At 45.2% G+C, this 12,224-nt stretch overlaps 1 protein-coding gene across 2 annotated transcripts in view; it reads left to right on the top strand.

Moving 5' to 3' along the window:
• Positions 1 to 1,935: 1,935 nt before the first annotated feature.
• The window catches only part of tgfbi (transforming growth factor, beta-induced), a 13,670-nt gene continuing 3,381 nt past the window's right edge, over positions 1,936 to 12,224 (top strand). For both annotated transcript variants that reach the window (XM_061685396.1, XM_061685395.1), the window contains exons 1-8: positions 1,936 to 2,183; positions 3,133 to 3,231; positions 8,061 to 8,125; positions 8,358 to 8,515; positions 10,974 to 11,138; positions 11,210 to 11,356; positions 11,440 to 11,581; positions 11,667 to 11,879. In XM_061685396.1, the coding sequence (XP_061541380.1) occupies positions 2,062 to 2,183; positions 3,133 to 3,231; positions 8,061 to 8,125; positions 8,358 to 8,515; positions 10,974 to 11,138; positions 11,210 to 11,356; positions 11,440 to 11,581; positions 11,667 to 11,879 (1,111 nt within the window). In that variant the 5' untranslated portion in view covers positions 1,936 to 2,061. The remainder of the gene's footprint in view (positions 2,184 to 3,132; positions 3,232 to 8,060; positions 8,126 to 8,357; positions 8,516 to 10,973; positions 11,139 to 11,209; positions 11,357 to 11,439; positions 11,582 to 11,666; positions 11,880 to 12,224) is intronic.

The raw sequence follows: 12,224 nt of genomic DNA, 5'->3' as shown, positions 1-12,224 counted from the left end.
GAGCATTCACCCAACAAACACTCTGTCAACTGACTGTCTGTTGTCGCACTAGAGCGGCTCCAACTACCGGAGACATATTCCTTGTGTGTTTTTTGGATATACTTGGCAAATAAAGATGACTCTGATTCTGATTCATCATCATCATCATCAATACTAATATTATTATTAGTTTGGTTATCTTGTTCTTGTGTGACTTTTTCCTCCCACATTCCAAAAACACGCAAGCTTCACTGAAGTTGTAGTTGAACAAGCTGTCAATATTTAGCGGCTTCTTGGATCAGCGGCCATGCAGCCCAATTGCAAATTACTTTGTAACAATAACATGGCCCATTTCTACCAATATGGGATGCAGTTAGCTAGAAATCTATGCCTAAAAGGCGTAAAATGCAGCACCTCGCATGCATGTTTTTGGGATGAGGGAGGAAACCAGAGTACCCAGAGAAAATCCACGCAGGCACGGACAGGACATGCAAACTCCACACAGGCGGGGCCGGGATTTGAACCCCGGTCGTCAAAACTGTGAGGCAGATGTGCTAACTAGTTGTCCACCGTGCCACCCCTCATTTTATACTTGATTTGTTTTATTCATTCAAATATCTCAATTTGGCTTGTTAACAACACTTCTCTGTGATGTGTCAAATTGATAAGACATTGTTTTTCACTTTAGAGGGACTTAACACACGAATTTGTCCTTAAAATGTGAGTGGGATTCTGCATTGTTGAACTTGTGGAGTATTCTGCTGAAAAGTTAGCTTTTTGTGAGGAAAATGTTCACACCTGAAGTGCAATTAAGATTTTAAGTCTTTGAGTCTGTGGTGGTTTTGGGGTTTTTGGACAACAGGAAATATGTTGACAGCCTCAAGATGGAGTCAGCAGGAGACTTGTTGACTTTTCCTCAACGCCGGCGCCGAACCAAAAGTTTCTTTGTGGCCTACAGCCATTTGGCTGCAAATGTGCACGTGTGCTCAACCATGTGGGATGCAATTCACGCCAGGAAAGTCCTGAAAGCTTCTCCATCATTTCGTCCTCAGACAAACCACTTCACACATGTTGTGTGTGAAGTGGTTTGCCCAACACAAAACGGCAACCGTAGCCTAAGTGCACACATCAAACACACAACAGCAGAGATGAAGAACACACTGTGTGTGTGTGTGTGCGCGCGCGTGTGTGTGTGTTTCATTGCTTTATGTCCAGTGTTGGGAAGATTGATAACAGTAATGCAACTATTTCAATGACTTTCTCAAGGTAATATAATTAATTATATTTGATGACATTTTGATGACTTTTCTTAATTTTGAATGAAGGCATCAAGAGGACCCTTGACGTTTCTTGGGAAAAGTGGATTCAAACCATAGAAACCTCCTCTAAATCTCAGACAAACTAATAGATTACACCACAAGGGGGCGCTCCAAGGTCGTATTTGGAAAAATATGTCATGTTTGGGACTGAGTAGAATGGCACATGACCAGAGAGTGACAATCACAAGATGCGGCTTGAGAAGGAGGAAATGATCTGAGCTTTTGCTCACCCTAACTAAAATTGTAATCAAGGAGATTTCCAACAAGTTTGTAATTGAATGACACATTTTAATCCAGTAATGTAATGGATAAAAATTACATCCATTTTGTAATTAAATTACATCGTCTTGTTACGTGTAATTAGTTACTGCCCTACACTTTTTATGTAATATGATGATGATGATGACGATTATTTGTATGACGTCATCACTCAATTAAAATTCCCCCCAAACAAGTTGACAAGTAAAGAAGACGCGAGAATTTGAGCAATTAACATTAATGAAGTCAAATGTAACAAACACAAAAGATTATCAATTCAACGAATCGAGATTATTTTCTCAATCGCTGTTCAAAGTGGAAGGAAAAGGTCTCCGCCCAGTGAGCAGCCGACCCCCCCCCCCCCCCCCGCCCCCTCTTGCATAAAAGTGAGCAGAACAGCAGCCGTGCAAGAACAAGAAAGAAAGAAAGAAAGAAAGAACGAACGAACGAAGGAAAAGAAGATTCCGTACGCGCGTGAGACAAGTTTTGAAGAAGTTTGGCGAGGATGAAGTCGCGTTTGCTGCTTGCGTTTTTTCTCTTCTTGTTCTCATGGAGCCGCAAAAGTTTGGCCCGCTCGCCTTACCAGGCCGTCCTGCAGCACAGCCGCGTCCGCGGACGCCAGCAAGGGTGAACAACACTCCAGCGTCTGTCTCTGCTAGCACGCAACTACTAACTAACCACTCGCTCGCTCACCTTTTTAGCCAAGCGCCACTAACACGATAATTATGATGACGACTGTTATCAATGAAAGTTTCCTCGAGCCGCTGACGAGGAAAATTTAGCGGATATGCAATGTTTCTTAATGAAAGTGAAAATGTTTATGGTGAAAGCAGAAGTTACTCAAACTTAGTCAAAGGAGCCAAATGAGATCCATTGTGAAATATTAGTGCATTAGTCATGACTGTGTTGATTCCATCCATCCATCCATTTTCTTCCCTGTTTATCCTCACTAGGGTCGAGAACTGCTGGAGCCTATCCCAGGCTCAGCTATCTTCGGGCGGGAGGCGGGGTACACCCAGAACCGGTCGCCTGCCAATCGCAGGACACATAAAACAAACAACCGTTCGCACTCACATTCACACCTATGGGCAATTTTGAGTCTTCAATCAACCTGCCACACATGTTTTTGGGATGTGGGAGGAAAGCAGAGTACCCGGAGAAAAGCCACGCAGGCACGGGAAGAACATGCAAACTCCACACAGGCGGGGCCGGGATTTGAACCCAAGTCCCCAGAACTGTGAGGCAGATGTGCTTACCACCGTGCCGGCTGTTGCTTCCTAATAATAATATTAATAACATTCACCATGGGGCGGCACGGTGGACAACTGGTTAGCCCACCTGCCTCACAGTTCTGAGGACCGGGGTGTGAGTGTGCGCGAATGGTTGTTTGTTTCTATGTGCCCTGCGATTGGCTGGCGACCGGTTCAGGGTGTACCTCGCCTCTCGTCCGAAGATAGCTGGGATAGGCTCCAGCACGCCCGCAACATGCGTGAGGATAAAGCGGAATACAGATAATGGATGGACATTCACCAAGTCAAGAAAGGTGAAACGCTGTTTTTTGTGTCACCCCCTGCAGGCCGAACGTGTGCGCCATGCAGCAGCTGCGAGGCAGCGACAAGAAATATTTAGCCAACTGCAAGCAATGGTATCATCGCAAGATCTGCAACCAACCCACGTGAGTGCGCACGCCCACGGCGCCCACGTGACTTCACTCACACGCTGCTGCTGCACTAAATATTTTGACACAACATTTGGACACACGCACAAAAACGAACAACATTTGGACACACACAGTGCTGCCAAATAGCAACAAATGTAACAAGTGTTTTCAGAAAAAGCGTTCATAAGCGGAGCAAAAAACCCCAAAACCAAACGCAATCCGATCAAAAGCGCTATCGGCGAGTAGGAAAGTGATGAAATAATACGACTGACAAACAAACAACAGTGAGAGACAAAAGCAAACGAAAACGAACTGCGAAAAACGGTGAGGAAAAGAGTCAAATGGTGATTTGAAGGAAGAAGTGGATGAAGGAGGACAGCCGAGATGACTGCAAAACTTCAAGCACAACCTCCCCCAAGTCCCAATTAAGAAGATGAAGAAGTGGTGACGCAAACAATACGAGGAGGAGACACCAATCCATACAGCCAAGTAGTGTTGCACCAAGTACTGGTACCAGTACCGGACGGAGGTATTTTGGCGTAAAAAATAACACTGTACCAGTTTTTTTTACTACCGGTACTTCAAATACAAAACAAAAACATACGCGACAGCGCTCATATATTAAAGGCCATTACACAAAAAAACGATGACTTCCTGTCTCCCGACAAGTTAGAAAATGTAAGTGTGGAGTGAGGGAACAGGGTTCTGTGTTGCGCGCAGCTGTGGGGGAGTCGGAAGAATGAAATGCCTTCAAACTGCCAACTAGCTCCCGCCTCCTGTGGACACAGCACGCGTTGGCGTTGACCACCGGGACGTAACCTCAGAGTCCGCAGCTCACGAGGCTCTGTGAGCAAAGTCAGTGTTCTATGCAGTGGATTTTCCTGCACTGGTAGAGAAACTCTGCTTTCGATGCACACGAGAGTCAGCGTTACCGGCAGAAGATCGTTAGCGTGGGACGACTTAGCGTGTGGGCGCGCCGCACGGCAGCCCGGTTTGGGGCGCTCCGACCCGGATACAGGCTACAATCGTCGTCGGAGACTACTCTGGAAATCGGGGAGTTTCTCAAGGCATTGGGCAGATTACATTTGTATGGCAACACATAGAAGCTGAAATCTGATTGGACAAACAAAAAAAAAATCTACATATACAGTACAACAGTGGTCCCAACCACTACGGGCCATTTGGTACCGGGCCACACCCTCTCAGCCCCGTAGATGATCAGGGTGATAGCGTCTGATCAGAACCCGCCGTCTAGCCACCTCTGCTTCCCATGGACGATTAGCTTCCGACTCAGTCGCCACCGCCCCCAATCTGGCCAGTGGCCAATTAGCTTCCGATCGGAAAGGTCTGTCAGTACCACCCGCGTCGACAAATGGTTGGCGGTCCGCAATAGTAAAGGTCCTCGTCCTTAAGGTTCTCACAGTAAAGCTGTAAACACATTTGAAAACTACATTGTTTTGCTTCTGACCTACATACTGTGTATGCTAAACTTATACTGCAAGGCGTAAACATTTAAAATCCTCAGATTCAATGCACTTTGTCAGTTTTTGGTTTCCAAAGTTCAATCTATTGACTTGCGTTAGTTTACGCACCAGATCTACCACATCCAATATGGCGGACTGTCATAGCAACGGGCCAACCTGACAGATGAGAAGAAAAGTAGAAGAAAGGACAAAAGAAGAAACGCTACTGGCCGCTTCCTTCCACTTATGACTGCCCTCGTGGTCCCTTGTCGTCTTCTTTCTTACAACCCCAATTCCAATGAAGTTGGGACGTTGTGCTAAACATAAATAAAAACAGAATACAATGATTTGCAAATCATTTTCAACCTATATTTAATTGAATACACTGCAAAGACAAGATAATTTAATGTTCAAACTGATAAACTTGATTGTTTTTAGCAAATAATCATGAACTTAGAATTTTATAGCTGCAACACGTTCCAAAAAAGCTGGGACAGGTGGCAAAAAAGACTGAGAAAGTTGAGGAATGCTCATCAAACACCTGTTTGGAACATCCCACAGGTGAATAGGGTAATTGGGAACAGGTGGGTGCCATGATTGGGTATAAAAGGAGCTTCCATGAATTGCTCAGTCATTCACAAGCAAAGATGGGGCGTGTGGCTCACCTCTTTGTGAACAAGTGCGTGAGAAAATAGTCCAACAGTTTAACGACAATGTTCCTCAACGTACAATTACAAAGTGGAAAAGTGTTCTGTGGTCCGACGAGTCCGCATTTCAAATTGTTTTGGGAAATTGTAGACGTTGTGTCCTCCGGGCCAAAGAACCATCCGGACTGTTATGGACGCAAAGTTCAAAAGCCAGCATCTGTGATGGTATGGGGCTGTGTTAGTGCCAATGGCGTTGGTAACTTACACATCTGTGAAGGCACCATTCATGCTGAAAGGTACATACAGGTTTTGGAGAAACATATGCTGCCATCCAAGGGGACTTTTTCACGGACGCCCCTGCTTATTTCAGCAAGACAATGCCAAACCACATTCTGCACGTGTTACAACCGCGTGGCTTCGTAGTAAAAGAGTGTGGGTACTCGACTGGCCTGCCTGCACTCCAGACCTGTCCCCCATTGAAAATGTGTGTCGCATTATGAAGCGTAAAATATGACAACGGAGACCCCGGACTGTTGAACAGATGAAGCTGTACATCGAGCAAGAATGGGAAAGAATTCCACCTACAAAGCTCCAACAATTAGTGTCCTCAGTTCCCAAACGTTTATTGAATTTTGTTCAAAGAAAAGGTCATGTAACACAGTTGTAAACATGACCCTGTCTGTCCCAGCTTTTTTGTAACGTGTTACAGCCATGAAATTCTAAGTTAATGATTATTTGCTAAAAACAAAGTTCATCAGTTTGAACATTAAATATATTGTCTTTGTAGTGTATTCCATTAAATATAGGTTGAACAGGATTTGCAAATCATTGTATTCTGTTTTATTGACACACATTTTATTAACACAATGTCGCAACTTCATTTTATTAACACAATGTCGCAACTTCATTGGAATTGGGGTTGTATTTGTTTTATGAGAGGCACGTCTGGAAAAGTAATTGGACTCGCTGAATTTTATTGATGAGGTCACGTGACCCAAGACCCGAAGCGAGGAACAGCCAGTCCCTTTCCTGCTTGCTCACATTTTCGTTTGCATGCAAACCTTCTGCGTGTCTGTCATTACGCACACACGCACACGCTTGATGCCACAAAATGATGAATTAGTCTGAGTAAATCCATTTTGTGCATGAAATACATTTTGTTATGTTTTCTTGTGTCTTTGCGTGAACATTTCCACACATTTCCGCTTCATATTTGCTGGGAAAAAAAAGTTTTCAAGGACTTCCTGTGTGGAGGTGCTGGAAATGATTATGCAAGGAAAACCCAGATGAAGAACGTCTCAAAGCTGAGCAGTCTTCCAGGTCCAAGTTGAAAAGACTTGGCCGACATTTCATTTGGTTCAGTTGGAAGTGAAGACGATGAAGACGTCTTTTAGTCGCATTGTTGAAACTGTTCTCAAATCGTGATGGTTTTCCTTTTCTTCTTTTCTTGGCCTTCCCAGCCAGGAATTTTTTTTTCTCTTACTTGTTGCCCTGAAGACATTTGGTGGCAGATTCTTGGTGTCTCCGAGGAAACGATCTTTACGAGGCACGTTTATTTTGGACATCTCAACAGGAAGTGGGGAGGCGAGGTTTCACGCCAAGTTTGAACTCTGGCAGCTGGATCGGATCTTTACGCTGATCCGCTTTTCTACGAAGCGGTTTCATTCATCTTCTCACCACAAACACACACGCACACGCGAAGTGGTAACACAAAAAAAAAAGACATTTATGAACAATGTGGGGAAAAAACAACATGGGGGAAAAACATTGACTAAGAACTTTTACAAGCAGGCAAGAATTTCCGTGTGTGCTGAGCTCAAGGAGGTGGTCCATCCTCGTGCGTGTGTGGAAAAGTTTGAAAAGTTTCATCCCACCTTAAGTTCCTCTCTCACAAAGGTCCCAACCACAACGACAGGAAATGGACGTCTGCGTTTGATTGGGAGGACGCCACGAGTCCTCAGTGTTGTGTTATCGTTGATGTGTTGTCTTTGGTTCACACAATAATTTTTCAAACCTAAAAGATTTTTTTATCTGACAGACCCCACACATGAAGATAGAAAAATCTGACATTTAACAGTTTTGGTCTTGTGGACATAAAGGTTTTGTTCCACCACCGATCGACAAACAAGTCCTCCGAGGCAGGAATCTCGCGTGATCAAATGTGATCCGACAAAAACGAAGAAGAAGAAACACTTCCTGGTACGCACCAGTGTTTGCCAAGTGTTTCCGAAGGTTGCCGGAAGCGGGAGTGTTGTAGAACGGCAACGTTACTAACTAACTAACTAACTAACTAACTAACTAAATAAAAGACTTGCTTGAAAAAAAAAATTCTTGCTGTCTGGGGAACCCACATTTATTTTAAAAATGTATAAATGTCAAATCAGGTAAGACATTTGTCTTTATTCACGGTCATTTCTGCGTTCCTCAGTCAGGACACTTCTTGATTGGCTACATTCTGTTGCATGTCACAATTCGCGGCGCCATGACTCGCCTTTAACCACACACATGAAGAGGTTTGGTCGAAAATATTGAACACGTTCAATATTTCAAATTGTCGGCCCCAACCTGTTTCAGACTAAAGGACCATTTTATAGGATTATTTTATAAGACATGAGATAGTCTAGCATTTGACGTCCTTTGTCAAGAAGGGGCAAAATTGGGATAAAAACAGCCCGATTGACTTGATGTGTAACGGGCCTCACATGTGCTGTCGTCGATGTGTGGTCCGGCACAGGGTGGTGACTTACGAGTGCTGTCCGGGTTACGAGAAGATTCCTGGAGAGAGAGGCTGCCCTGCAGGTATGACATTTGACCGCTAACACAAATGCAATCCATCCCCTGTGCACTCTGATCCTTTGACACGGTCTTCACTTTAACGCTTCAACCTCCACACAAACATCTGAAATCAGTTTGTGTGTGTTGGCTTTGCTTTTGTTTTTATTCTGTCGTCGATCTTATTGCTGTCTGTCTCGACTTGTCCCGGGCGAGATGGAGGCCATCTATTGAGGGGTTGTTGGTGTGGTGTGTGCAGCTCTGCCTCTGGTGAATATCTACAACACAGTGGGGGCGGTGGGCGCCTCCACCACCAAGATGTACGCCGACAGAGCCCAACTCAGGGAGGAGATCGAAGGTCCCGGAAGCTTCACCTTCTTCGCGCCCAGCAACCAGGCCTGGGCCGCCCTGCCCACGGTACACTATGCGTCTTCGTCTCTCAATACAATCGGGAACATTCGCCTTTCATTTGCAATTTGTTCTCATCTGGACTACGTTGCAAATGATTATGCAAATGATATTTTTCTGAGTTTGTCTGACAGTCATCATCCATTAAAGTCCAATTTTAATGTTTTTAAACCTCCAAATAATGACAGTACCTTTTTCAAAAAGAGAAAACTTGAACTGTTCCAGGCAGCACGGTGGAGACTTGTTAGTGCATCTGCCTCACAGTTCTGAGGAACCAGGTTCAAATCCGGCCTCGCCTGTGTTTGCATGTTTGCAAGTTTGCATGTTCTCCCCGTGCCTGCTTGGTTTTTTTCTGGGTACGCCTGTTTCCTCCCACATCCAAAAAACATGCATGGTATGTTAATTGAAGACTCTAAATTGCCCATAGGTGTGAATGTGAGTGCGAATGGTTGTTTGTTTGTATATGCCCTGCGATTGGCTGGTGACCGGTTCAGGGTGTACCCCGCCTCCCGCCCGAAGATAGCTGGGATAGGTTCCAGCACGCCCGCGACCCTTGTGAGGATAAGCGGTAAAGAAAATGGATGGATGGATGAACTGTTCCAAATTGTTACCCAAAAAACAGGGTTTTAAAAGGTACTTTTACAAGTTACTTTTATTGTCAATTCTACAATATGCATAGCACATACAGAGGATTGGAATTATGGTACTCAAGGGCCTGCGGTGCTACAAAAGATGGTATAAATAATAAACATCAGTATAAAGAAGCTAAATAAAACTTTGGTATATACAGTATAAAAAGTATAAATTAAATGTGCAAATATCACAGATTAGGAGACAGGCAACACAGTCAAAGTCTGAGCACCAAGGCACATAAAGACATTTACAAATTAGAAAGCAGTGTGGGGAGGTGTGAGCGTGTGTGTGCATGCGCATGTGCGTGGGGGTTCAGAGTTCAGGTGGGCAGGGGAGAAGAGAGGTAGAGGGGGCAGAGCGGGCAGTGAGTTCAGCTTCCTGACAGCCTGTCTTAAAGTCGGTTGGTCCTGACTCCGCAGCCTCCCCCCTGATGGCAGCAGACTGAAGAGGCTGTGTGATGGATGGGTGGCATCCCCCGTTTTACGGAGGGCTTTGCGGGTGAGGCACGTTTTGACATAGGACCCCTCATTTGATAGCAGCTTCACAATTCTTACATCCATGCAACTTGTAGCTTCAATGTCTTTGCAGGATCTCAGAATTGCCTCCCAGAGTTGCTGTTTGGATGTCAACTGCATCCAGTCTTCTAAGATCTTTTGCTCTTGGACTGTTCCGAAGGTTTTCAATTGGGTCGAGGTCAGGTGAGGAGGGAAGCAGCAGCCAATGACGCAGAGGTATTCCTTGTAGCATGAGATGGTGCATTTTCATGCTTGAAGATGATTTTGTTCATGAGAGGACAGGTTCTTCTTCTGGTAGCATGGACGAAAGCCGTCAGTTAGAAAGTCCACTTACTTTTCAGAGGTCATTCGGTGTAACCCTAACCCTAAATCCTTCAGGGACCCAAAACGTGCTGACAAGCTCTCTCCCCGGCATTTTTCAGGCCAAATACGCAACTTTGCCAGTCCGCCACATCCTTGCTGACCTTGCAGCCTTGTTGAGACACGTCGGCCTTCCACCAACCATCCACTACTCCATCCATCTGGACCATCCAGGCTTACATGGCACTCATCAGTAGACAATCCCGTGCTGCATGGAATACCACTGCATCATTTGCTGCTTTGGATATAAAAGGATAGAAACTCATGTCCTGGCACTCATCCTCCCCTGACCTCAACCCTATTAAGAATATTTGGAGCATTCTCAAGCAAAAGTGTTGAGGGTGTGAGGCAGAAGCAACAGAGTTACACCCACAGGTGGGAGGGAGGTGACATCCAAACAGGAACTCTGGGAGGCAATTCTGGCAGCATGCAAAGAAATTCAAGCAAAACCTTAAAGTCACAAGTTGAATGGATGAGAGAACTGTGAAGCTGTTGTCAAATAAGGGGTCCTTTGTCAGAACTTGACTTGTTCCGATGTGTTTAATCGAAATTGCTTTTGATTTCAGTTAGTATGACCTCCTAATGCTGCAAGTGACTATTTCAGCTCTTTAAAAATGTCTTGAAACTCTGGTGTGCATAATGAATTGGAACAGTGCATTTGAAGATTTTTAATTTTGAAAAAAATACTGTCATCAATGGGAGGTTTGTTTGACAACATTTGAATTATATTCTGATGATTGATGGCTTTAACTTTATGCTGTGATTTGCGTTGACTATTTAGGAAAATATCAGTAGCATAATAATTTGGAACGTAGTGTAATTTGTCATCCTGATGATGTGGCACAGAGTTTGTCCAAGTGGAGTTGCCTTACAACTTGTGCTGCAGAATTAGTTCCGTCCCAAAACACAAGTGTCACGATTAACGTAGATAGCTTGTGTGTGTGCGCGCATGTGCGCAGGAGATATTGGACGCTCTGGTGAGCAACGTGAACATTGAGCTCCTCAATGCTCTCCACTATCACATGATCAACCGCCGGCTGACGTCGGAGGAGCTGAAGCACGGCTCGTCTTTCTCGTCCATGTACCAGGACTTCCACGTACACGTGCACCACTACTCCAACGGGGTAACACGCAGACACATGAACGTACACGCTCACAAAAACATGCGGAGAAGACAAATGCCTTCTGCGTTCAGATCGTGACCGTGAACTGCGCCCGTCTGATCAAAGCGGACCAGCACGCCACCAACGGCATCGTGCACGTGGTGGACCGTGTCATCACGGCCATTTCCAACAATGTGCACATGCTGATCGACGTTGACGACGACCTGGAGACGCTGCGTGTAAGTCGTAGCTCCCGTTTGATTATTGTCACGCATGTCCGAGACGCTAACGAGATGGGACGACTTCCTGTGCGGCCTTTCAGACAGCCATTGCCGCCGCCGGTCTGACCAACATTCTGGAGAACGAGGGTCAGTACACCATCTTCGCTCCTACCAACGAGGCCTTCGAGAAGATTCCAAAAGAGACTCTGAACAGGATCCTGGGAGACCCTGTATCCCTTAGAGGTAAAAAGAAAGCAGGACCCAACGTCAAAATGGTTTCCCGTTTGTATGCCCGTTTCCTCACTCACTGTTTCCCACGGGCTTTCAGATCTGCTCAACTACCACATCCTAAAGAACATGCGCTGCGCAGAGTCCATCGTGTCGGGAACGCCGATGGAGACGTTGCAGGGTACAGTTCTGGAAGTGGGATGCGACAGAGACCAGCTGACAGTCAACGGAAAGGCCGTGGTCGTCAAGAAGGACCAGCTGGGCACCAACGGCGTCGTCCACTACATCAATGAACTGCTCATCCCGGACTCGGGTAACACACTACACCAAACATCAATAATTCACAGTGCTCGAAATACTATTAATACTACTAAAGGCTTGGTATACACAAGGATTTTTTAAATCTTAAAAAATATTTTTTAAATCTGTAACAGACCTCGCACATGAAGATAAAAATCTGTTTTGGTCGTACTCGGTGTTGTGTGCGCCGATAATCTCGACACAGAACACCACATACAAAGATTCTGTTCCGCCACAGATCGACGAACAAGACAAGACAGAAATCTCACATGGTCACGCATGATATGTTGCGACGATGTTTCCCGAGTGTTGCTGAAGGGAGTGTTGTAAATGGCGATGTCATCAATAAAAAGACTCG

Source organism: Phycodurus eques, chromosome 9 (assembly GCF_024500275.1).
Source record: "Phycodurus eques isolate BA_2022a chromosome 9, UOR_Pequ_1.1, whole genome shotgun sequence".
Taxonomy (NCBI): Eukaryota; Metazoa; Chordata; class Actinopteri; order Syngnathiformes; family Syngnathidae; genus Phycodurus; species Phycodurus eques.
This window is presented reverse-complemented; position numbering and strand designations above follow the sequence as displayed.